Raw genomic sequence first — 26,237 nt, 5'->3', positions numbered from 1 at the left:
TTTCATAAAACAGAGCGGGGCGCAGGAAGGAGGCTGACACCGTGACTCGTGGTGGATGGGCTTAGGGAGTGAGAATCCAGCCCTGACTGATTGCGGGCGCTCGGACTCAGCATGGAAAGTTTCTTCGGGGTCCTGGGATTTCTGCTGCTGGCTTCAGGACTGCCTCTCCAAGAGGCCAAGCGTGAGTCCCGCCCTCTCTGGGGAATTGCATTGGCTGGTACAAGCGATGGGTCGGGGCACTCGTGTGGAGTTTGGGGGTCCGCAGGAAGCGGGCTCTGTTCCGAATGCTGGGACTGTGATATTTGCTTGGGGCTCAGAGAGCAAAAGCCACGCGGCCACTGGAAACCTTTTCCACCCTGGCCCTATTGTAGCTGGAAGCGGGAGTACAGCCTGTACCCAAGAATAAAGCAAGTCTCCCAAACCGCCCTCTTCTGCTTCCCGCTCACAGGGCGGAGTTCTTAAATGAGGCTCTCGCTAACTGCAGAGCTCCCGAACCCTACCCCCTGCACCCCGCAGGGAGCACTGCGTCTCCAGTGAGGATACTAAGGGACGAACCGGCTTCACCCTAGGTGGGCTCAACGGCAGGGGCCCTACCAACAACGGATGCCCAGTGGCAGGCGGCGTCTTCCGGAGTTGGGCATCCTGGTCCAACATCCTTGGTGTTCCAGCACGCCCACTTGTTCCTGCCGGGGTGTCGGGGTGTGGCTGTCCCGTGCCTAACGGAGCTAATGTGAAGCGGGGGGGGGGGGCACTCCACCTCACTTCCAGGGGACAGGGACCAGCCAGGACCCGCATCTTCTCTGAGCCCGAGTGTGGCCGCCTGGCTGGTGGTAACCCCAGCTAACACAGGCAACCCCCAACACCACCTTGGTCTGGGACAGATCCAGAGGAGCGGGCAACCTCATCCCCTGCCTCCTCTAGTGCAAGCCAGCCCCTCTCTTAGGTCGTCCTGGCTGGATCCCAGGCCTGGCAGAGAGGAACCGCTTGGACCCTGCACCAGACGATTGCCCAGTAAGCCGGCCCGATCCCACCACAACCCCGCCCCGAGTGCTCAAAGCCCTAGACTCGGGGCGCACAGCGCTAGTGGGTTTGGACTCCAAACTCAGATACAGCAGCCAGCGGGGTGCCAGGTGGAATGTCCCACCTTGTGTCTAGGTGAGGTGCCTTCACAGATCCGCGGGAAGCTGACCTTGTGATTGTCGGGTTTCCCCAGACAAGAAACCCCGCCACTGAGAGGGCTAGGAATTCGGCCCGGGTCACACAGATAGCAGATAGAAGGGGATGCTACCATCTCACCCACTGACCTTCCTGCCAGGGTTTGGGATAGGACGGAGTTATGTTCGTGCCAGCTGCTAACTGGGCCACAAGGGAGTTGGCTTCGCTAAGTTTCCTTTTCCTCGTTTGCAAAAGTGGATTCTAGAGTCTTGGGAGATCGGCTAGCAAAGGTGCCTGGCCAGAACAAGTAATCAGTGGTGATTCTTAAGGACCCATCTGAGCGCCCCAAGAAACCTCCCACGGACAGAGTATCAAGAGCCAGGAGTAAGAATAGAAGTCAGAAGTCAGCAGTTAAAGCTCTCTCACCAAAACCCGGCGGCTCTACTCAATAAAACAGCAGTCAAAGCCGTGCTGAGTGGCTCACATCTTTGATGGTCCCAGAACTCGGGAGAGGCAAGTAGATCTCCGTACAGTCTAGTGCACATAGTTCAAGGACAGTCCGAGCAACATAGTGAGACCCTGCTTCAAAAAAAACCAAACAAACAAATAGCTAGAAGCTGTCAGACAGAATAGGGCTGTTAATCAATGTCTCAAAGCCCCAGGCATTCTTGGGTTCATGCTTGGGTCTGGACTCAACATTCCAGACACAAGGAGCAAGTCCTGTAGCAGTTAGCAGTCCTGACTCTGGTATGATGGAGGCAGGTAGTGAGCAGCCCGGGCGGGTGTCGGGGAGCCCCAGTGAAGATAGTGGAACTCCACAACTTCCATTCTGCCCCCCCCCATTAAAGTTTGCTTGCTATTGGGCTTATCTGGTTTTCAGTTGAACTATGTTTTCAGACAGTTGTGCATGCATTCGAATTAAAAGAAATAATTCAGACAAGTTCCAATATAACCTTTACTCAGTTCGCCCAAGGGCAAAATTAGACAAAACACAACCAAATATCACAACCAAGATCCTGATGAGAAGACAATTGAAGTATAGAACATACTCAATGCCACCACAACAATCCAATGCCATTTTTAAACAAACACCTTCCTCTACCCAGCTCCAGTTCCTGGCCACTAGGAATCTGCCCTTTAAATAATCTTATTATTTCCAGAATGGAAATTTTACAGTATGTGACTTTAGACAATGGACAGGGGTTATTGACATTACAGCTGCCTCAATAGGTTGGTTTTTGTTTTGTTTTGTTTTTTGTTGTTGTTTTTGAGTAGTAAGTAGTTCATGGTCAGGACCGACCACTTTAACCCTCACCCACTGAAGGTATTCCAAGTCATGCTGTTCCGAGTAAAGATGCTATGAATTTCTCATGTGTGAATTTTTGTGTGGTTACAATTTTCATTTCTCTGGGATTCATACCAAAGGGTACAATTTAAGACAAGTTATGCCAGGCACAGTGGCACATGCCTTTAATCCCAGCAATTGGAGGCAGAGGCAGGGGATCTCTGTGAGTTTGAGAGCAGCTTTGTCTACAGAGTGAGTTCCAGGGCAACCAGAGCTGCACAGAGAAACCCTGTCTCTTGAATAAGAAAAAAAGGACATGTTGACTTTTGCTAGAATTTAGCAGGTTGGCTTTCACCTTTTCAAGCTCTCGCCAGCATTGAAGTGACCCTATTGTTCTAGTTCCTTGGCAGACACTGGCACTACTTTTTACTTTTGTGGTATTGATCCTCTAGTGTTTGATGTCTGCACATCATCTGTCGTGTGCCCTCATGTGGATTGTTTTTTGTTTTTGTTTTTTGCTTCTCCGCCTCCCACGTGCTGGGATCAAAGGCATGCACCACCACTGTCTTGGATTGTTTTTGTTTTTTTGTTTTGTTTTGTTTTTTGTTGTTTTGTTTTTTGTTTTTGTTTTGGGGAGTTTGGGGTTTTTTGTTTTGTTTTGTTTTGTTTTTTGTTTCTCTGTGGAGTTGAAGGTTGTCCTGAAACTTGCTCTGTAGACCAGGCTTGTCTTGAACTCACAGATACCCACCTGCCTCTGTCTCCCGAGTGCTGGGATTAAAAGCATGCACCACCAATGCCTGGTCTTTGAATTGCTTTTTAATATTGGTGGAACTATGATGTATGCCTAGCCTGTAGCTTTCTGTTGCTTTTTCTCAGAAGATATCACAGAGAAGTTTGTTTATTTATTTATTTATTTATTTATTTATTTATTTTTACTTGAATAAGGGCTCATACATTAGTTTTTCCTTTTATGGATTATGCTTTTGGTGTTAATCTAAGAATTCTTGTCTAATCCTAAACCCTGATGCTTTCATCTCTGCTTGCTGCTTTTTAAAATGTGTCTTTTCTCTGTTGTGGGTTTTTGGTTTTTTGTTTTGGTTTGGTTTGGTTTTTTGTTTTTTGAGGTTTTGTTGTTGTTGTTTTAACCTTTAAAAAGATTTATTTTATTATGTGTGGGGGTGGTGCCTGCAGAGACCACTAGAGGGCGCCAGATCTCCTGGAGCTGGAGCATTTGGGAGCTCCGTGACATGGCTGCTAAAATTCATACTCCTGTCCTGGGCAAGTGCTACTGGCATTTTTAACCACTGAGTCATCTCTCCAGCTCCTCTAATGATTCTGTATGTGGTTTGATCTCTGGAAGGGATGGGACAGATTTGCTGCTGACTTCCCTGCTCCTTCACTGCTCCCGGTACTCCCTCACCCTCCCTCCTTCCCTCCCTCCTTCCCTCTCTCTCTCTCTCTCTCTCTCTCTCTCTCTCTCTCTCTCTCTCTCTCTCTCTCTGTTTTCATCAAGCCAGGGTTTCGTTGTGTGGCCCCACTTTCCTGGAACTCACTGTAGATCAGGCTGACCTCTAACTCACAGAGATCCACCTGCCTCTGTCTCCTGAGTGCTGGGATTAAAGGCTACACCAACACTCAAGCTGTATTTTTCTTTGACTTCTGAAGTTTACAAGCAAAAGACCTATCCGTGCGGTTTTGTCAGTGTTGGGTTTTGTTTTTCTGGTGGTGCTGTTCAAAGCCAGGGTCCCTGCATGCCGGTCAAGCACCGTACCACAGGGTCACACCCCAACCCGAACTGTGCTTCGATTGCATCTCTAGAAACATTCTTCCTCGGGATCTGAGGGCAAAGACTCTGGAACAGTAAGAAAGAAGAGCTGGTGGGCATGAAGGAGGTGAATCTCCTTTTGCACTAGACTGAAGGTGACCTAGTGAAGCCTCTCTCTCTCTCTCTCTCTCTCTCTCTCTCTCTCTCTCTCTCTCTCTAGATGTCTTCATCTCTAAAGTGAGATTGAATGGAAGCAGCTTAATTCTGCATGACAGAGACCATGAACCATGACCTCTAGTTAATGCTGTTTCCCACTGCATATGCCTGTCTGTTGAGAAAGGAACAAGAGGTTAAGAGATGGCTCAATGGCTGCATTGCCTGATTCACAGGCACAGCCTGAATTCCACATGCAGCATCTACAAAAAAAAGCAGGGCATACACAAAAATCTCTTAATGTAAAGAAGGTAGAAACTGATGGATCTGGGTGGCCAGCCAGTCTGTCCTAATTGGTGAGCTCTACACAGCACTTCTGAGGATGGCACCTGAAGTTGTGTACACCAACACTCACACACATACACACCACACCTGGGCAGGGGGTGTAGCCCAGTTTCCCTAACATGTGAGCATTTACCTAAACTGTGAGGGGCCTAGAGTTCCAAGTATCCTGTGCCATCATTCTGCTCGACTTGTAAGAGGTAATATCTTGAACAGAGGGAACAGATTAGTGCATGTATTCAAAATTAATTCTATGAGTATCCACTAAACACCATACCTTATGGTATTTCTTCCAGCATCAAAATCATGAAGACAGTTGCTGGTCCACAAGAGCTCATGGCAAAGATGCAGGGTCATATAAATTGATGAGAAAACAGTTGTAGACTGTGTAGGCAGTGTGGTTAGAGGCTGCCTTAGTCATTGTTCTGGTGCTTTGGGCTGAAATAGAGAAGGCTAAGATTCTTCTTATCCTAACATGCAGCCCAGAGGTAGTGTCTCAGTTAGGATTTCTACTGCTGGGATGAGACACCATGACACAGCAATGCTTATGAAGGAAAGCTTTTAACCGGAGCTGGCTTACAGTTCAGAGGTTGAGTCCATTATCATCATGGTGAGAAGCAGTGTTCAGGCAGACATGGTGCTGGAGAAGGAGCTGAGAGTTCCACATCTGGATCCACAGGCATCAGGAAGAGAGAAAGACAGTGGGCTTGGCTGAAGCATGTGAAACCTCAAAGCCCACCCCCCAGTGACATACTTCCACCTTCAAGGCCACACCTCCTAATAGTGCCCCTCCCTGTGAGCCTATTGGGGCCATTTTCATTCAGACCAGCACAGGTGGGCAGCACCAGAGCAATGACTCAATAATGTCATCTAGGTGGTTATTGTTCCTTTCAAATTCTAATCTGACAACACTGATGTGTGGGCTGTTTCCACATGAGCATATTCATGGTTAAACAGGGCTGTCGTGGTCAAGCATACTGTACCTCTGAAGTCAGTTCTGAAGAGAGAAGGCCAAGGCCATTTCTCATGTGTCTTCTTTGTAACAGAGGAACACTTCCCAGAAATTCCAGCAGACTTTCTCTCAGCTTCCCTAAGCCAGGGTATAATCATCTTCCCAAACTCCCACTGCAGGGAAGCTGGCGAATGGAGCCTTTGGAAATTGTGATCCCTTACAGATAAGGATCTGTTACCAAGGGGATTAAAAGAGGAGTAGGCAGGCAATGGCTGCTGGGTAAACATCAACCAACCTGCTACAATGTTCAAAGTGCATAGAGACCACAAGACCAGCCAAGTTTTCAGGCAAGACCAAAACAAACAAGCAAGCAAAACAACAGCCAAAAAACTCAATTTAAGATTATGAAGAAGTTTCAAAGAATTACAACAAACTTTAGAGAAACCAAAACAAAGGGATATCATTTATAATTCAGTGGTGGAGATAAGATAAAATCCAGTTATTGTCCCCCAAACTACAAAAGAAGGTAGGTTTGGTGCACACCTGATGGGGAACTCAGCCCCACCAGGAGTTCAAGGTTATCTTAAGCTACACAGTTTGAGAGCAACCAGAACCACATCAGATTCTGTTTCAAAAAAATCAAAATATATAAATAAGAAAAAATAAAGATAGTCGGTTCAAATCTACAATCTTTGTCATTACATTAAGTAGACTTATTTTATGTTTACTTGTTTATTTGTATTGGGGTGTGGCATGTGTGGAGGTTGGTGGGCAAGTCTCTGGCATGTCAGTGGACATGCTTCATGCTTCTATGTGAGTGTTGGTGGCCAATGCTGAGACATCTCACCAGCCTTAGCAGACTTCTGGCCTGTAAATCACTATGTACACCAGGCTAGCTTCAGCTTCAAGAAGGTCTGCCTTCCCCCGCATCCCAAGTGCTGGGAATAGTGAGTGTGTGTCACTGCACCCAACCAGACATTTTTTAAGCACTTTATTTACTCGATGCATTGGCTATATAATACACGTGCCTCCCAATGATCTAAAATGAAAAGCTTCATCGACCATTTTCTCTTAGAAATGCAAAGTGAGAAATGGAATGGACAAAAATCTTTTGTTTTCCAAACACTAACAGGATTTCGTGATGTGCTGGGCCATGAGCAGTATCCAGGTCACCTGAGGGAACACAGCCAATTACGTGGCTGGTCTTCTGATGAAACTGAGTGGAATGAAAACCTGTACCCGGTGTGGAAGAGGGGAGATGGCATGTGGAAGAGCTCCTGGGAAGGTAAGTAAGTGGGAAATCCCAGTCCCGGGGCCATGGCAGGAGCCTTGGATTCCAGGGCCCGGGCCCCCATGAATGCCATGCACTAGTTGCAAATGAGCAGCCCCTGGATACGGCCAGTTCCTCCTCCTCACAGCATTTTCACTCTCTGAGTCTCCATATCACCTGGACTTTTAGACATTTGCAAGGTCATTGCTCTTAGAGTATTTTAGAGAGTAAGCAGGTTTGGAGTCAAACCTGTAGGCAACCTCAGAAAAGCCTAGACATGGCCTGATCACCCGGAAGTGTCACTTACCAGAAAGCATTTCATTTCCTGCAGGTCAAGGCTGAGCCTCCAATCAGTTGGTTTCAAGGTTAAAGTCTATACATTTTCAGCATGTGTCTCCTCAACCCAAAGAACAGACTGTGTGTGTGTGTGTGTGTGTGTGTGTGTGTGTGTGTGTGTGTGTTTTGTCTGTGTATATCTGTGCACCAAATATGTGACTGGTGCCATAGAAGGTCATTAAAGGGCATCAGATCCCTTGGAACTGGAGTTACAGATGGTTGTGAGCTGCCGTGTGGGTGCTGGGTTTGAACCAGGGTCCTCTAAAAACAGCAGGGCTGTTAACCTCAGGGCCAACCCTCCAGTCCCTTTTGTTCTTAACTTCGGTGAATATCTTTTCCATGATTAGAAAACCCTTTAACAAGTCTGACTTACTTTTTCTATGGTATTGTACTGTGAAAGCTAAAGTTGGTATCCAGGAAATAAATTTAACACCCGATAGATAGATACTACTTTATTTTAAACTCTTTCGGTGAAGGGCCTTCTGGAGAAATGAGCTCCCTTCTCTGTTGCTCTAGGAGGCCGCGTGCAGGCAGTCCTGACCAGTGACTCACCAGCTCTGGTGGGTTCCAATATCACATTTGTGGTGAACCTGGTGTTCCCCAGATGCCAGAAGGAAGATGCCAATGGCAACATCGTCTATGAGAAGAACTGCAGGAATGGTAAGAAGGCCAGCTCTCCTCCTGGAGCCCCACCCATGGTCCCAATGCTCACAGTTGTTGTCACCGCCCCTTCCTACCCCTTCCTCAAGCTGGGTTACAGGGATGTATGGAGCTGTCCAGCCCCTTCATCAATGCCAACACTACCCATCTCTCCTTAGCAAATTGTGTGAGTGCTGGTGGTGGTGAGGTTTCACTTCCTTTTTAATTAGCCTGTATTCGAGGTACAAAATATTTTCCTATACATAAATCATGGACTTTGATCCTGTCCACCTCCAATTTCCCTCTCCTGTCCCTCCTCCCTGGTTCCAGGTCTTGCCAAACTCCATGAATGAGCACTTGCCTGGAACATGCAGACCCTGGGCTCCATCCCCAGGACTACACACACATTCAAAACTTATATTTCCTCCACCATCACACCCAGCTTGTCCTTCATGTCCATTGAACAGAGAATCATTGTCTACGCTCAGATTCTCATTTTTTACCTGTCTGACCACAAAAGAAATACCGTCTAGGACCCCATTTGACAGGGTTATTTCCATTGACTAAGGTTTTTAAGCAAATGATATTCTGCTAGTACAGATGCTAAAGGCACATGCCCTGATTTTGTTTTGTTCTTAAGGAAATAAGTTTATTGCCAAAGTTAAAAGAGCATAAATACATCAGGGAACCCTCTCTTGTGAGGATTGTTCACTCTGAAGATCTCAGATAACCACTGAGATTACTCAAACAATGAAGATGCCCCTGCATTGTGAGCTGCCTGAGCCATTCATGACCTTGGTAAATCTGTTGATGTGTTCATTCCACATTAATTTTTCTTAATCTCCCTTTGAGGAAAACACTAAATTCTGTATGGATGGGTGTTAATTATTTATCTAGTGGTAAATGTTTTTAATATCTCTCCCACCTCTCTCTCTCTCTCTATCTCTCTCTTCCATCTTTCTATCTAGCCCAGGCTAGCCTCAAGCTCATGATCTTCCTGCCTCAGTCTCCAGAGTGTGTGTTACTATACTATATATAATTAAACGGACTAACAACTAGTAGCCAGATAAAGGACACAAAGGGATTGTTCTAGACTACAGACAATGACCATTCTTGCTTAGAATGGGAAATATTACACATTATGAGAGGTTATGCTCAGGCATGCAGTGCCCACCGTACTGATATTTGCATCACAGCTCACTGACTCGAATTTGAGTTTCTTGTAAGAAATGCAGGAGCTGAAACCCGCAGAGAGCTCCCAGCACCATGTTAGACCCTCAATGCTGCCTTTCTGCACGTTAGTATACTTGTAATACTAAGCTTTCCTTTCAGTGGCACAAGCCATGCTGTCTTACAGTCCTGCAAAGCAAGGAGAATGTCTTTTTAGGATTTATTTTTAATTTACTTGTGTATAGGTGTGTGTGTGTGTGTGTGTGTGTGTGTGTGTGTGTGTGTGTGGTATCTTCAGAAGCCAGCAGAGGGTGACAGATTGCCTGGAGGTGAAGATCTGGCTGTGGTGCAGGAGAGGGATTCTTTTGATCTGACTCCTGGGCTGGGAGGGTGCATGGGCCTTGCTGGGGTGGGTGTGGCCACCTCACTGCAGTGACCTGAGGGAACACTCCCCTTAGGACTGTCCTCTGTTGAAGATGTAGGACTCAGTTGTGATTCAGAGCTTAGCTGTGCTATCAAGTGAGTGAGGAAAGAAGCTGAGGGCAGTGCAGCGCTAGACGTTGATGCCCTGTAGTTTGGTTTGAATAGCACAAGATTGGAGACGCAACAGGAAGACATGTGTTAAGTAAAATCTCCAGATGGAAGCTTCCTGGAAATTGATATTATAATGCTTGATTGAAATACAGCACATGCACAGGAAAGTGCACAAGTCATCAATACACTATGAGTGGATTCTGGCTCAGAGGTTAAGAGCACTGGCTGCTCTTCCAGAGAACTTGTACTCAATTCCCAGCAACCACATGGTGGCTTACAACCTTCTGTAAAGAGATCTGGTGTCCTCTTCTGGCGTGTAGGCATACATGTCTGCAGAACACTGTATTCATAGTAAATACACATAAGAAAAGAAGAAAGGGATGGAGGGAGAGAGGGAAGGAGGGAAAAAGGGAGGAAGGGAGGGAAGGAAGGAAGGAAGGACAGAAGGAAGGAAGGAAGGAAGGAAGGAAGGAAGGAAGGTATTTGCTGAGCATTGGGCATTTGGAAGCCAGAAAACTAGCTCAACCTGTTCGTTTCTTGATTAGATTTGGGATTCACCCCTGACCGATATGTCTACAACTGGACAGCAGGGGCAGAGGATGGCGACTGGGAAGGCAGCACCAGCCAAAGCGAGCACCTCGAGTTCCCTGACGGCAAGCCCTTCCCTCGCCCCCACGGAAGGAAGAGATGGAGCTTTGTCTACGTCTTTCACACACTTGGTTCGTTTTACAGACTCTGCTCTCTATATTTCCACCACACTTTAACAGCGTCTTCCCACACTATAACTGAAACAACACCTGCTCCTCTGTTGGCTCTCCTAACTCGGGTGAATAGTGAGGGAAAAGTGAACTCTTGGTTAACCTTGACAATCTGCAGGGCATCACGGAATAAAGTGAGAACGAACAGGAAATGAATTTGACTCTCTCTAATACAGCAGCAGCAGATTAGTCTAACACAGTACTGTGCAAAATATTTACTTAAACAGTAAATGGTTGCTCATTTGTTTATTCATTAATTTGTCAGTGTTCTAAGTGTATTAGTGAATGTTAAAGAAGGATATTTTCTATGGGAAATTTGGAAACAGAAGAGTACATACAAAACATAAAAATCACCTACAAATAGCATCAGAAATGATTGCTATTAAATGATGCTTTCAGTATTGATGTTTCTTGTTTAAGATCATAATGGACACACATTTTTATTTTGCTCTCATAGCATATGACTATATTATTTAAACTTCCTTACATTGTCTTAATGGCTGCATAATACACCACTGTGTGAGTCTAGAACAATATAGACACTGTTTTTCTCTGGCATAGTCTACCCTCTGTTTTCCAAGAACATAAAGACATTCATTCACTCTGCTGCATTATTAGTGAAGTGTTTCTTTAAGAGGAACAAAATTAATCATTATTAACAAGGCTGCTGAATTCTCAGGACATCACTGGAGTGCCAAGTCTATGGGTCAGTGGTAAAATACATACCCAGCACGTAAAAAGCCCTGAGTTACAAACACACACACACACACACACACACACACACACACACACACACCAGGAGCCAACTGAGGCTGAATGTTTGGAATGCTTCCCGAGCAATCCTAGATTTCTAACGGTTTTGTTCTTTCTCTAAGAGCATCCTTTTCCTTCAGCATCAACAAAGCAAGCCCACTGAACAAGTACAGAATAAGCCAGGCAGCATACCTGTCTGAAACTGGCTTTCCCCTGGTGCCATCATAGCCCTGTTGGTCAGGTCCCCAAGCCTGTCATTCATTGACCTGCCACTTGTGTGGCCACCTGCAGTGGGTTTCAGGGGTGGCTGCAGCAGCCGGAAATGGAGTGACTCAAATGTGTTTGTGGAGGTATTGCCTTTGCATCTGTGATCCACAGTTGCTCCCTCTCTCCTGTCTTGCTTGCTTTAGGTACAAGTACTTCTAGAAAGTGGAGGAATAGTCTCCCAGAAAAATCTAAACAGAGCCATGCCATCTACTTACATCAATTACTTTTTAAATGGTTACAAAAATAAAGTAGATTTGTGAATAGAGAACTTTTTAAAACTCTCCCAGATACCTCACTGTGACAGTAAATAATTTTCATTGAAACTTAATAAAGCGTTCATCTGTAAATTAGGAACTAATTATATTGTCCCACTAAAGAGCTCTTTCGCTGGAACCAGCTGTGTGCAGTTGCCTGCATGCAACTATAGAGTTGCCTCATTGGGTTTTGCATGGAGCCCAGCACCTTCGCCCTCCCTTTCTGGAGCATCCAGCCTGTCCTCTCCTCCAGGCAGCCTTTAACAGCCTTTCAGAAACAACTTTGTTGAGTGATCATGTCATATCGCCAATAACTAAAATGTCCATCTTCCACAGGTCAGTATTTCCAAAAACTGGGTCGGTGTTCAGCACGGGTTTCTGTAAACACAACCAACATGACACTTGGCCATCAGGTTATGGAAGTGACTGTCTTTCGAAGATACGGCCGGGCATACATTCCCATCGCACAGGTGAAAGACGTCTATGCGATAACAGGTGTGTGGTATGAACTCAGATCTGCAGAACACAAGGCATTTGGTCCTTTACATCCGACTAGGAGAGTCAACACCTAGTGTCTGGGATAGGGGAAGCTTACCTGGGCTGTGAGCTAGAGCTGAAATACTGGGTCCTGCAGCACCCCACCTGTTTCCCAGCTGACACACCCTAAAGTTTACATAGGAGAAGGCCTCATTTTAATTGTCATCCGGAATGCATCATTGTAGCCCTCCCCTCACAATCAAGCAACAACTGTTTTCTTCCTTTCTTCTGTTGCATCTTCTAGATCAGATCCCTGTATTCGTGACCATGTCCCAGAAGAATGACCGGAACTCATCTGATGAAACCTTCCTTAGAGACCTCCCCATTGTGTTCGATGTGCTCATTCATGATCCCAGCCACTTCCTCAACGACACTGCCATTTCCTACAAGTGGAACTTTGGGGACAACACTGGCCTGTTTGTCTCCAACAATCACACTCTGAACCACACATATGTGCTCAATGGAACCTTCAATCTTAACCTCACCGTGCAAGCTGCAGTGTCCGGGCCATGCCCCTCACCTTCACCACCTTCAACACCCACACCGCCAACACCCACACGGCCAACAGCCAGCCCCTCTTTAAGTGAGTACTTTCTGGGTAATGTGGGGGTGGTTTTCATTAGTTATTAAATAATTTAGTCAATCAGCTTGAGACACTCTGTAGCCTTGCTGGCCTTGAACTTGATGAATAAGCTGGGCTGGCATCAAACTTGTAGCAATTTCCCTGCTGCTGTTAGATTTTCATTGCCTGTTTTTATTCTTTTATGGAGTGCTTTAAATTGTAAAATCAATTCACATGTCTTAGTTAAAATTCAAACAAACCATGAAGAATCCTAACACAAGAGAAGCCCGCATGTGTCCTCTCCCCTGGCTCACCCTGGTGTTGCTGGCCATGTGTCTGTCCAGATCATTTTCTGCTTGCTTACAAACATTCTACACGGGCACATAGGTTTTTGTCGCTTGGGATTCTATGTAAATGGGTTCATGCCATATGCTCCGTTCTGCAATCTGCCTCTCTTCACTAAACACAGACAGCTCTCAGTTGGTGCTGCATAGAAATCTATCCCACCTGACTGGAGGGTAGCAGTGTTCACGGGTGCACTAACAAACACCCCACGTGCTTGTTGGTGAGCAGCTAAGGGATTCCCAAGTCCAGTTACAAATGTAACCAATGCCGGGTGGGCATTGGTGGGGCACACCTTTAATCCCAGCACTCGGGAGGCAGAGGCAAGCAGATCTCTGTGAATTCGAGGCCAGCCTGGTCTACAGAGCCAGTTTCAGAACAGTCTCCAAAGCAAAGCAATACAGAGAAACCCTGTCTGGAGAAAACAAACAAACAAAAAAAACCAACAACAAAAGAAACAAAAACAAAAACAACAACATCAGGCACACCCAGACAGACAGCTTCATCTCAATGTCTCTAGGAAAACCTCCTCCCTTCTTTCTTGCTTATTCTCCTCCTGTCCCTCTCCCTCCCTCCCCTCCCCTTTCCCCCAAGGTCTCACATAGCCCAGGCTAGCTTCAAACTCCATATATCACCAAGGGTGATGATCTGGGGTTGCTGCTTCTCCTGCCTTTCACCTTCCAGTTGCCAGGGCTTCATGCATGTGCATGGCAAAGTACTCTGCCAGCTGAGCTACATACATCTCTAATCCCAAGAACCAACTTCTTTATCTGCAAGTATATCTTCTTTGTAAATCGAGAGAGCAGCTGTAAAATTCTAAATAAGTTGTAGATGCCTTAGTGTTTAAAAATCTGGTTAAGTTACTTAATTTTGCCTTTTAGAGTCACATTTTTATAAAACCAGATTGCTTTTCTTAGAAACTGTGTCATAGCATTCATCAGAAATATTTCTGACACCAATTTTAAAGGGTATTTTAGTTTGCTGCTATCATTTTCCCTATGGCGTGCTGTAAAACAAAAGCCAGTACCCTTATGTACTCAGCTTTACTAAGCAGGGGAGAGGTCTGTTTGCATGCAAAGGTGTGAACCATAGTCAACTCAGAACCCTTAAAGCAGCTGGGGTAAGGGGAAGGCTTAGAGACAGGGTCCCAAGTGGTCACAGAAGATAACCATGACTTTACAATTTTAATCCTCCGTGTGTGTGTGTGTGTGTGTGTGTGTGTGTGTGTGTGTTGTATACATTTGTGTGGGGGTCACCTCACTCCACACTGCTCCTGTAGGCCAGCAGTAGATGCCAGGTGTCTTCCACTGTGGCTTTTAACCTAATGTTTTGAGACAGGATAGCTTGTTGGACCTGGGGCTTGCTGTGTCAGCTAGGCTGGCGGGTTAGGGAACCATCTGGGATCTGCCTGTCTCCTCCCAGCCCAGGGCTGGGACTACAGATGTGCTGTCAGGTGACTAAGCATGACTTTTAAAAGGATTTTTTTTCCTTAAAGAGCATTTCCAGCTATGTAGACCATATAAGTGAGTTTGCATTCTTTTTAAAAATTTTACCTATTATTATTATTATTATTAGTGGTGGTGGTAGTGGTGATAGTGGTGTGTGTGTGTGTGTGGCATTGATTTCTCCTTCCACATGGGACCTCAGGATCAGACTCAGTTTATCAGGCTCACACAACAAACTTCTTTACCCACTGAGCCATCTCACTGGCCCAGCTTGTATTCTGAACCTTATTATTTGGTAGGTAAGGAAGTGCCCTGAGTTTTTGTGAGTAGCTTCAGGATAAAATTCAGATAACTCAAAAGTCTAGGGCGGGCTCTAGGAATGTAGCTGAGAAGCATCGTGCAGGCCTGGGCTCCACCCCTTGCACTATAACAAATAAACAAGAAGCAGCTTGAAGTCCTGTCTCAAAAATAAATAAATAACCAAGTACAACCCCAGGCCTAAAAAACCATAGCCTAGTTGAAGAGGGCACTAGGCAGCTGACTGAATCATGAGAGCAGGACTTGTGTTCTATTTTTCTATTAAAGAACTTTTTCTTTCTCTGGTTTTTCTTGCTCATTTTTCAGACTTTTGTGAGTAAATCTGAGGAACAGAACAACCTTTGTTAAGACACATGCTGATGAGTGTGATGTCATGTGTGTTATATTAGACGTCACCACGGGCATGCACACACATGCTCACACACTCACATACTCAAGCTCAAAGCACATACATACTCACACATACTTGCTCACACACACGCTCACACATCCTACAATGTGATTTCATATTGTGTACAACTTTCCTACACTCATAATCAACACCTCTCATAGTCACATCACTCTCTGGGTAACAGGGAATTAAGTACTTAGTTTTTCTCACCTGCCCGTTAAGGTCTTCATTTCTCTGCATTGATCCTTCAACAAATCTTGACTTTACAGATCAGACATCTGAAAAGTCCCATGTGCATCTGTATACTTCTACCTAAAGCAGGACCACCGACTTTCATTGTCTTTTTCCTAAAGAAGTTTTACTTTAAAATACAACAGAGTCGTGGTTCTGTACTCAAATTGACAGCTAATTCTGCTCACCCAGAACTTAAACAAAGGGATCCTACAGCTCTTAGGGGGAAAACTAGGATTCTTAAAAGCCTCACACAGACCAGCCTCCTGCTCCAGAGTCCATCGGAAAAGGCTAAGTGGCTGTCTGTGGTCACCTGTCCTGCTGATGAACCACAGTATGAACCCTCTGATGGCAATTGGGCTAGGCGCCAGTCTATGAGTGATATCAGACTAGTAATAGGAATCATGGATTTTTTTTTTTTTTTTTTTTTTTTTTTTTTTTTTTTTGCCTGTTGTGTTTGGTTCTATTTTGGGTCCCTGGGCTATTCAGTCTTGGGGCTCCTAGTGTCAGCATGGTCGCCCATACAGCGGAGTATTCTGCTGGAGTTGTGGGCTGGGATGCTCTCTCTTTTCCCTTCTTCTGTTGTTTTGAGAGGGTCTTACTATGTAACCCCAGGAATTCGCAACCCTTCTGCCTCAGCCTCTGGATTACAAATGTGCAACAAGCCTACTCTTTTTTTAGCCTTTAAACGTTTTAAAAATGAATTTGCTTATCTAGTGTGCATGCTCACTTTGTCTGCAGGTATGTCAGTACACCACATACATGTCTGGCTCCCAATTAGGCCAGAAGAGGACATCAAATCCCCAGGGACTAAAGTTACACGTGGTTGTGAACCACCACGTGCGTTCTGAAACAACCCTGGTCCTCTGGGAGAGCAGCCAGTGCCCTTAACCACCGAAGCCATCTCTTCAGCCCTATTTATTTTTTTAAGATGAGGATCTTTTAAAACTTTAACTCCCTCCCTTATCCTTTCCAATGCCTTGTGGGATTAAAGAGAAGATAAAGATGAGCATTATCATATGTTCCTTTTGGACTTACCTAAAGCTACACCAACAAGTTTGAAATTGTATGACATTAGATTCTTTGCTCAATTATATTCACAACTGATTTGGTCATGTCTTTATGCACACAGCAGCCAGAGGTCAATGACAAATGTCTTCCTCAATTGTCTGCCACCTTGTTTTGAACAGGGTTTCTTACTTAACCTACAGCTTTCCAATTCAGCCAGACTCTGGCTAGCAAACCCCAGAGGTCCTCCTGCCTCTGTCTTCCCAGCACTGTAATTACTGGCTGGCAGCCAGCTTTATGTGGGAGCTGGGGTTCCGAACCCAGGTCTGCACACTTGCATGACCAATGCTTTACCAAATTTGATTTCTCCCTAACTCACTTATTCATGTCTCATGTTAAAACCTCATTCCCATACATCTGCTTATCCAAGTGCAGGAAAGAATTACTTCTTCCTGCATTGCTGAACAAGTAATTGATAAGTGCTTCATATGTGGCAGCCATACGGGAAGCAGAGTTCTGTGAGGTTGATTTGCAATATTTGTTTTGGTTATTGGTTAATTGGTTGGTGTCTTAGTTACTTTTATGGTGATGTGATTAAACACCATGATCAAGACAACTTATGGAAGAAAGGGTTTATTTGGGGATTACAGTTTCAGAGGGATAGGAGCCCATCACTATGGTGATGGGTAGCATGGTACCAGCAGGCAGGCTGGCTGGGCTCTGGAGCAGCGGCTGGGAGCTCCCTTCCCACAGGAAGCAAAGGGCACTTTGAGGGTGGTGGTAGGAAGCTTTTGAAACCTTAAACCCGCCCTCCCCACCCCTCACATACCTCCTCCAGCAGGGCCATACCTTCTAATCCTTCCCAGACAGCTACTAGAGACCAAGTCTTCAAATGCCTTAGGACTTATGTGACTTAGGACTTAAGAGAGTCATCTCATCCAAAACACTTCAGTTAGTTTTGTTGTTTAAGACAAGGTCTCACATGGTAACCAACTTAACTATATAGCTCAGGTTGGTCTCAAACTCACAGCAATCCCTCTGCCTCAGCACACGTGGCAGAGAAGCTTTATCTCACTTCAGTTTAAATTGTTCAACCCAGGAGGACAGTAATGTTAATTCTGTTTTGTTGATGAGCAAACAGAAGCAAAGATGAGTTAAATGGTGTGGAGCAAACGAGGGGTGCTAGTGTGAAGGCCAGGACACCTGCATCCAAAGGAAAGGGACTTCTTACTGTGGCCTGTTCATGTATTCTAATAGGATTTCCACTTTTCATTGCTTCCTGAGTTTAAAAGACATCTGCGGTTGTGCTTTGAACTTGGGTGTGGCTCAGCAGCACAGTGCTCATCTGGTGTGAGCAGTAGGCCTGGTTCCCATCACCAGCTCCACCCGAAGGGAGAAGATATTACGTTGAGTCCTTGCTCTGCCTCCAGGGATTTGACCCGACTAGATGTTGAGGGAAAGAAGACAAGGCAGATAGACGCATACTCAGACAGAAAGCTGAGGTCTGGTAGTCTGGGCTCTCAGATGGAGAAGTCCCATCACCGGCAAAGCTCAGCGTGTTTATTATACACAGGTGAAGAGAGACACAGGATTATTGCATACAGCTGGGTCAAGGGGAATGGTTTAGCTCAGTAGGAGCAGTTGTGTGAAACCAGGGGAGAGGAAGTTGTGATGGGCATTTTCTGCACACACTGTCAGCACTCATGGACTCCTGAGGAAGGCTCTGCATTTCTCGTGGATCAGAGGTGTTGGGGTCCTTGATCTGGCCGTGTCCATGTCAACAGCACACATTCTCTTAGGACTTCACTCACTCAGGGTTTATTCTGCCCCCTACCCTCCCTACAGTTTATTTATGGATGTAAATGGCCATAATGCCTACATATAGGACTCTACACACATTTACTTCAAATGTCTGCCTTAATTTAAAAGTTCTGGAGTTCTTGATGCTTGGTTTGGTTTGGTTTGGTTTTGGTTTTGGTTTTGGTTTTTAGTCCTGGCTGTCCTGGAATTTGAAATGTAGACCAGGCTGGCCTTGAATTTCGTGAAGGGATTAAAGGCATGTGCCACCATACCTGGCTTCTTCTACAGGGTAGATAGAACTAGGAACAGATGGGTGGGTGGCTTAGGCATGACAGCTCACACTTATAATCCCAGGAGTTTGGAAGGAGAGGTTCAAGCCAGCCTGGGCTATACAGTGAGTTTAGACCAGCCTGGGCTATGTGAGTCCCTATCCAGAAAAAGATAAACACCAACCCCCATCAAAACAAAGATGGCAAATGACTTTATTATTATATTTTTTGTTATATCACTGTTGCCTCCACTACATTCTCAGTCCTTATTTACTTTGAACTTGTATCACTTGAACTCTTTTAGTGCCTACGGGTTACAACTCCATGGAGCTGAGTGACATTTCCAGTGAAAACTGCCAGATAAACAGATACGGTTACTTCAGAGCCACCATCACGATTGTAGGTAAGGCTAACGACCAGTGGAGAAGGTTCTAGAACCTATAAGGCCACCCACTGACTTGCTAACACTAGACAGGAAGAGATGAAGGAGCAGAGTCACCTGTCTTGTCCAAGGCGATGCAAACATGGAAAGCAGCATCTCACAGTCTCTGTGCTCCACTCATCCACCTGCCTGCCTTATGCTTTCTGGTAGAACTCTGTCCCTGGGGCAGCCCACATGTGGGCCTCCAGGATTCTCAATGGGGAGGGGGGCCAGCATGGAGTGCTCACTGTCTCCACTGTGACTTTTACTAGTCACCCTTTTCTGCCTGTAAAGGGGGAATGAGCAGGCCACCACACAGAACTGTACACTTCAGCTACTGCCCCCAAGGTCCCAGCAAAGAAAATGGTGGTGCCACGCCCAGCCTGGGCACCCGTGTTTCTCAAGACAGAGCTAGAAGCTTTGGCTGTGCACTGTCTCTGGAAACAGGGTCAGCCACTTATGACTCAGGAGCTAGTCACCTTGTGAGCATGGGGGCAGCATCTGCCCAGCCACCTTTTCCTAAACCAGCTCCCAGAAAGGGGTGCCATCTTCTAACATGCACCAGGCTCAAGAGTAAAGAATCTCAGTGGTCAGAGCAGTTCCGTGTGCCCATGAAAGCATTGCGTGGACACGAAGGCAAACCTCTGGAGATAAATCCCCATGTTTGATGCTTTTCCGTTTAATAAGAAGGCTGTCTCTCTCTGTTTTTCCTTCTCGTTAAGGGGCATCTCTTAGTCCACCTAAGTTTCTGTAGTAGGGTATGTAGGCTTGGGAGCTTATAACAGCAGGGGTTTGTTGCTTCCTGTCCTGAAGGCTGGATGTCAGATCTCGTGCTGGTGAGGAGCATGTCCTGGTTCATGGAAGGCCACCGCCTCAGTGCAGAAGGGACAAGGGGACTCCCTGGGGTCTCTCTATAAAGACACTGACCACATCTCCAGCAGAGGCTTTGCCCACTCACACTATAACAGCTGGGATTTCAACACAGGAAAGGGTCTATGGCAGAATGGTTTCCTTTGGTTTCTGTTGTATTTTAACATTTCTCTGTGGTGGCTGTTTTACCAGAGGGAATCGTAGAAGTCAACATCATCCAGATAGCAGATGTCCCAGTGCCCATGCCACAGCCTGTCAACTCCCTGATGGACTTCACTGTGGCCTGCAAAGGGGCGTAAGTACAGACATGCCAGCAAAGGGCCAAGTGAGGACCCCAAGCCTGAATAAAGGGCTCGGCAGCACCAGCCATCCCTTGGAAGTTGAATCAAAATCCCATGTATTAGAAACCTCAGATGAGCTTGGGTGTAGGAGAAGGAGCGCGTCTGTAATCCCAACAGTCAAAAAGCTAAGTAAGGCAGGAGAGCATGCGCTGTATAGTGAACCTTTCTCTCAAAACAAAGAATAAAGAGGGGGCATCGTAGAGTGCATCTGCACATACACAAGCCCTGGGTTCGATCCCCATCACTGCATAAAACTGAACATGGGGCACATGCCTGCAATCATAGTACTCTAAAGGTGGAGGTGGGACAATCAGAAGTTCAAGGCCGTCTTTAACTACATAGTGAGTCTGAGGCCAACCTGGCTACATGACACCCTGTCTTGAAAGAAAGAAAGAAAGAAAGAAAGAAAGAAAGAAAGAAAGGAAGGAAGGAAGGAAGGAAGGAAGGAAGGAAGGAAGGAAGGAAGGAAGGAAGGAAGGAAAGCTAAAAGCCTGTGTTTAAAACTGTTATTATAAGGCATGCACAGTGTCTTATGCCCATAATCCTAGCACTTAAGAAACTGAGGCAGGAGGATCACCATGGGTTCCAGGCCAACAGTGTGAACCCCCGTTTAAAAAACAGCAAAACCCCTCAATACCACCCCCACCTCCACCAAAGCCCCTGACATTGCGCTGTTTTATCCCTCGTGTGATCCGTGCGCCCTCACCCGCTGCCACGTCACAGCGCTCCCACGGAAGTTTGTACCATCGTCTCCGACCCCACCTGCCGGATGGCCCAGAGCAGGGTCTGCAGCCCAGTGGCTGTGGACCAGGCGTGCCTGCTCTCCGTGAGAAGAGCCTTCAATGGGTCTGGCATGTTCTGTGTGAATGTCACTCTGGGTGATGACACAAGCCTGGCCTTCACCAGCACCCTGATCGCCATCCCTGGCAAAGGTGAGTTTGCTTTATAATTTCCTGAACATTTCCTGCTGCAGTATTCGCCCAATCTTAACGGCCTCAAAGGCTTCACTAGCAATGCTTCTCTCACAGCAAAGTTCTTTGCATTCTTGTTAATAAGGATTTAAGAACTGGTACTAAGCTGCACACCTTTAATCCCAGCACTTGGGAGGCAGACACAGGTGGGTCTCTATGAATTTAAGGTCAGCCTGGTCTACAGAGTAAGTTCCAGGCAGCCAAGGCTACATAGTGAGACTTGTCAAAAAGAAAAGGGAAGGGGAGGGGAGGGAAGGGGAGGGGCCTGTCTAAGCATCCTGCCTCTTTCAGGACAGCACCTGCCCAGAAGCAGGGAGGAAAGAAATACAATGAAACAGCCAGAACTGTGACTATTTCACCGCCCTGACCTCCAGGAGCTGTGGAGCTAGGACTGCCCCAGCTCTCTTTCAGAATTACCTTTACAATCTTAGCTTGCTGGGCTGTGGTGGCGCACACCTTTAACCCCAGCACTTGGGAGGCAGAGGCAGGTGGATCTCTGTGAGTTCAAGGCCACCCTGGTCTACAGAGCAAGTTCTAGAACAGCCAGTGTCCTAGACAGAGTAAACCCTGTCTCAAAAATCAAACAAACAAAAATTAAAAAATAGAAGAATCTCAACTTTTACTCCATTTTGTTTCCTTGTGCTGGCAAACCACTCATCTCCTGCAAGGTTTGCAAGTTTAACTCTTAGCATCTGTGATTTTTGTTCTAGTGGGTGATCACATTAGATATGACCTAAACCCATTATCAAAAACCAAATAAAGGAGATTGAGGTGGAGCGCAGTGGTAGGGTGCTTGCCTGGCATGGATGAGGCCATGAAGCCCTTGGTTCTACCCCCAGCATCATAAGAAATAAATAAAAAGGGAGAAATTTGAGGTATGGAGGGAATGCCTATATTCCCAACACTTAGGAACTGAGTTCAAGGACCACTTGGACATAGCCCATGGCAAAATCTTGAGAGAGAGAGAGAGAGAATTCATGAGATATTTCAATCAGTAAAATGCTGACCTTGCAAGCATGAGGACCAGAGTTCGGATCATCAGAGCCCCCATGAAAAGCACCTCACTCCCAACAATGGTAAAGTGGGAGGTGCAGACTCCTGGGAGCTCACAGGCCATCTAATCTAACAGGCTGGGCCAATTCCAAGCCAAGGAGAAAGCCAATCTCAAACAAAAAGAGAAATGACATCTGTAGCTGTCCTTTATCTCCTCATGTACACTAGTGCATCCACACACACAACCATGTACACACATGCAACCGTGCGCGTGCACACACACACACACATATACACATGCGCGCACACACACACACATCAGAAGAAAAAAACTAATCCAGTGAGTCTTCTAACTTGGTAACTTGAATTTCAAATTCAGAGTTTCAGAAGTAGTCATAGTTGAAAAGAAAGCTGAAATTCTTGTCACTGGCTGACAGTCATCCAGCTATTCACTTTGCTGCCCAGCACAGATCTTTGCACACGACAGTGGTCTCCGCTGGCTAAAGAACAAAACCAGGAAGACCCTGCTTTCCTGAGCAGTAACAGATGTTATAGAAAAATGTTTAGGCCAATTCAATTCAATTTCACAAACTGAGCAACTCTGGAGTCAGAAGAGGCTCAAGGAGGCCCCCATTGAACAACACCCTGCACAGGCTGTCCAGACCCAGGGACTGCCATTGTGGATCGCTTCTTCACTGAGGTCTGGAGTCAATCAATTCAGCTGCTTGTGATTGGCTGAAACTCAACCTGTTTTGTTTTAAAGAGGATGTGTGTGCGAGTGCATGTGTGTGTGTGTGTGTGTGTGTGTGTGTTGCCTGTATACCACATGGCTACAGTTCCTGCAGAGTCCAGAAGAGGGCAGCAAAACCCTTGGAACTGGAGTTAATGTTAGTAGCCTTGTGTAGGTGCTGGGAAGGAAATGCAGGTCCTCTTGTAGAGCGATTGGTGCACTGAGCCATCTCTCCAGCACCCTTGTTTTTTGTCTCTTTACAAAATAGTCTTGTAAGAAGTTGCCATTTGCTCACCTACGAACTTGTCAATTGGGTCAGAACTTAGAACATCTTGTCAGCCTTAAATTAATACAACAGTAAACAAATTAACAAGAGGCTGTTTGAGGAAAACAACTAGGTCAGAGGAGGGAGTAGTGGGCGTGGAGTGGGAGGGGAGGGCATGGGTGAGCACCCTAGATAAATCTTGTTATTCAACGGTACCATCTTGGTGAAGGACCTCCTTGACTAAGACCTAAATTTAAACATTGAGAGCACATTTAGGTCACTGTTAGGGTTGTCGAAGCTTCATTCTGTAAACAAGGGTGAGGCCCTGGCAGGTAAGCTCTTAGTGTATGCACCAGGCCTTTTCTTTTGGACCACCAAGCAGCTCCCAAATCATGAGGTGGAGACTTACTAGTGTGAGTACTTGACCTAGCTTAGGCTCATTTGGGCTAGCTTTTCCCCCCTTATCTGTTTAACCTGTTTCTCCATATTTATGTGCCTTGGGGCTTTTTACCTCCCTTCTCTGTGTCTTACCTCCCCGCTCCCTCCAGCATCTGGCTGGCGCCAGGCTGTCTGGTTTCTGACCCTCTTTTTGCTCCTGGTTCTCTTTTCCTTCCTTTACTCCTTCTCAAGCCTAGATTTCTCCTTCTGTTTATTCTCTCTGCTGCCAGCCCTGTCCTATCCCTCTTCTGCCTAGTTATTGGCTGTTCAGCTGTTTATTAGACCAAATAGGTGCCTTAGGCAGGCAAGATGAAACAGCAACACATCTTCATGTAATTAAACAAATGCAGCATACACAACTGTAACCCATCCTTACACCATTTAAACAAACACAGCATAAACAAATGTAACACACCTTTACACAGTTAAAATAATATTCCATCACAGGTGCACACAATGAAGAGACGATTTTAAGAGTAGGCTCAATGAATAAAGGGAATCTCCCAGGTGGATGGATACTATCAGCGGCAGAGCAGATGAAGGTAGCTACCTGGATACTTGGGGTGGAGACAGAACTGAATGGTTTGCTGGTTACAGAGGTGAGAGGGGATGAAGTCCCTGCCTTTGTGGCCCTTGCAAATCAGGAGAGATATGGAAAGAAGTAATAACACTATGTGATCCAGGCATCAGAAGGGGCAGGCAGGGTAGTGACAGAGGAGGGCTGACCCTCAAGAATGCTGGGAAGGCATCAGAATTGTGGAAAACTGAGATGAAGGGAGGTCCCAGCAGGGGCCATGGAAGTTTCACGGATTCCAGGGTTTTTAGCGCAGGGGCAGGCATGTAGCATGGGACCAGACCAGAGGCTAGCACAGTGGAGCAGAAAGCCTCTCAGCACCCAGGTGCCATCAGCACAGCAGTGTCCTGAAAGGCTGTCACCAGACTGTGACATTTGTCCATGCCTGGCCACTCATTCTCAGCCCACACTCTATATATTGTTTAATGGGAAAGGAACCTAACGCCCAGGGTGCTGCAGTGTCTTCCGAAATAGCCCCCTTCCTCATTGAATGACATCACAAGCAGATGTCCTCCCAACTGACTCAGCTCACGTGCTTTTCTTTCTGCTTTAAGACCCAGCCTCCCCTCTGAGAATGGAGAATGGTGTCTTGATCGCCATCAGCTGCCTGGCTCTGCTTGTCACTATGGTTACCATCTTGCTGTACAAGTAAGTTTCTGATTTTAACATTTTAACACTGTACATCTCTATTGCAGGTAGTCAAAAAACAAGTAGCATTCTTCCATCTGAACATGCCATTTTCTTTTTTTCCATTTAAATATTTGTGTAGAAGAAACTCATCCACTGAACCATGAGTATCAAACTATTAATTTTACTGTGGTGTTAAATTTGTTTGTTTTAAACCCAAAAGTGCCAGTAACCTGACAAAACTGTGTCTATGTGATGTTTAACAAAATCCTCAAGTGGGCACTTCCTGCTTGAAGAGAAAATAGCTGTACTCCCTAAAATGTGGGGGTGTCTCGTGCAACAGACTGGGTCGGCTGGTTAGTTCTTTTGCACCTATCATGGAAAACACTGTAGAAAGGAATTTAGTTCAGCTGAAGATTGTTTTAAAAATCTTGTCCAACACATTGTTTTCAGAAAACACGAGGCATACAAGCCTATAGGGAACTGCCCCAGAAAGACGGTCAAAGACAAAAGCTTGAGTGTTTTCCTCAGCCACGCAAAAGCCCCGTTCCTCCAGGGAAACCGGGAGAAGGACCCACTACTGCAGTGCAAGCCGGGAATGTCCTAAGTCTTCAGCCTTATCTCTGACCAGGAGCTGGCTCCAGTGTGTTTGTGTGACTGGTAACACTGGTTTCCGAGGATTATTGTAAAATGCGCATCATGGTTTAGGAGGTTAGTTAAACGGCATTTTAGAGAAGGGATGAAATTACTTAGTGTTTCCTCCCATGTGTCATGGTGTTTGCAGTTAGTAGATTACACACACTGTGTCTGAAGAGTGAGGGGAAAGTCATGCTCCTGAAGGTCCTAGGTTAACCTGGAGAGGAGACTACATGCTTCCCAGCTTTGCACATAACCATGAGCATGATCCCAGCTAGTCCTGACCTGAAGACCAGGCTCCATCTAACTGGATGTGCCTGAGCTCCTGGCAGAAAGCTAATACAAGCTATTTGAATAGTGTATGTGTGTGTGTACATGTTATACTCATTAAAAAGACAGTCTGGTAAACTGGTGTGGTTATTTTATCAGGGTGAAAACTTTTCCTGTCTAGTTGAATGACATACTCATCCACTCATTTATCCAGGAACATTTATTTACTGCTTTCTGTGTACTAACCATGATGCTGAGACTTGGTCTTGCACTCAGAGTTTGTGCACTTTTGTGTACATCCTGACTCTTGGTGCATGCTGGGATGCATGCAGGGGTGCATGCAGGGGCGCATGCCGCAAGGCATATATGGAATCACATGCTGTGGTTTTCTAAGGTAGGCCATTTTTCCTACCAATTTCTGTGTGAAAAAAAATCATACAGGAAATAATCAAGGATCTCACCTCTATTTGTAAGTAAAATCCTGTGCCATATGTTAGACATGACATTCTTTTTTTTTTCCTTCCTGAAAAAATAAACTATGAGTTGAGATGAGCCCTTGGTGGTG

General features: G+C 45.9%; 1 protein-coding gene across 1 annotated transcript; it reads left to right on the top strand.

Annotated features, from left to right (window-relative positions):
• Gpnmb (glycoprotein nmb) lies at positions 1–25,530 on the top strand. The gene is made up of 11 exons (XM_051202893.1): positions 1–181; positions 6,785–6,937; positions 7,775–7,918; positions 10,147–10,320; positions 11,970–12,128; positions 12,415–12,753; positions 18,841–18,939; positions 20,020–20,122; positions 20,892–21,100; positions 24,694–24,787; positions 25,220–25,530. The coding sequence occupies exons 1-11, from the start codon at positions 112–114 to the stop codon at positions 25,371–25,373; spliced, it is 1,698 nt and encodes a 565-aa protein (XP_051058850.1). The 5' UTR covers positions 1–111; the 3' UTR covers positions 25,374–25,530.
• Positions 25,531–26,237: the final 707 nt, after the last annotated feature.

The sequence above is a fragment of the Phodopus roborovskii genome, unplaced genomic scaffold, assembly GCF_943737965.1.
Source record: "Phodopus roborovskii unplaced genomic scaffold, PHOROB, whole genome shotgun sequence".
Classification (NCBI taxonomy): Eukaryota; Metazoa; Chordata; class Mammalia; order Rodentia; family Cricetidae; genus Phodopus; species Phodopus roborovskii.
The sequence above is the reverse complement of the archived record's forward strand: the minus strand, read 5'-3'. Positions and strand labels throughout refer to the sequence as shown.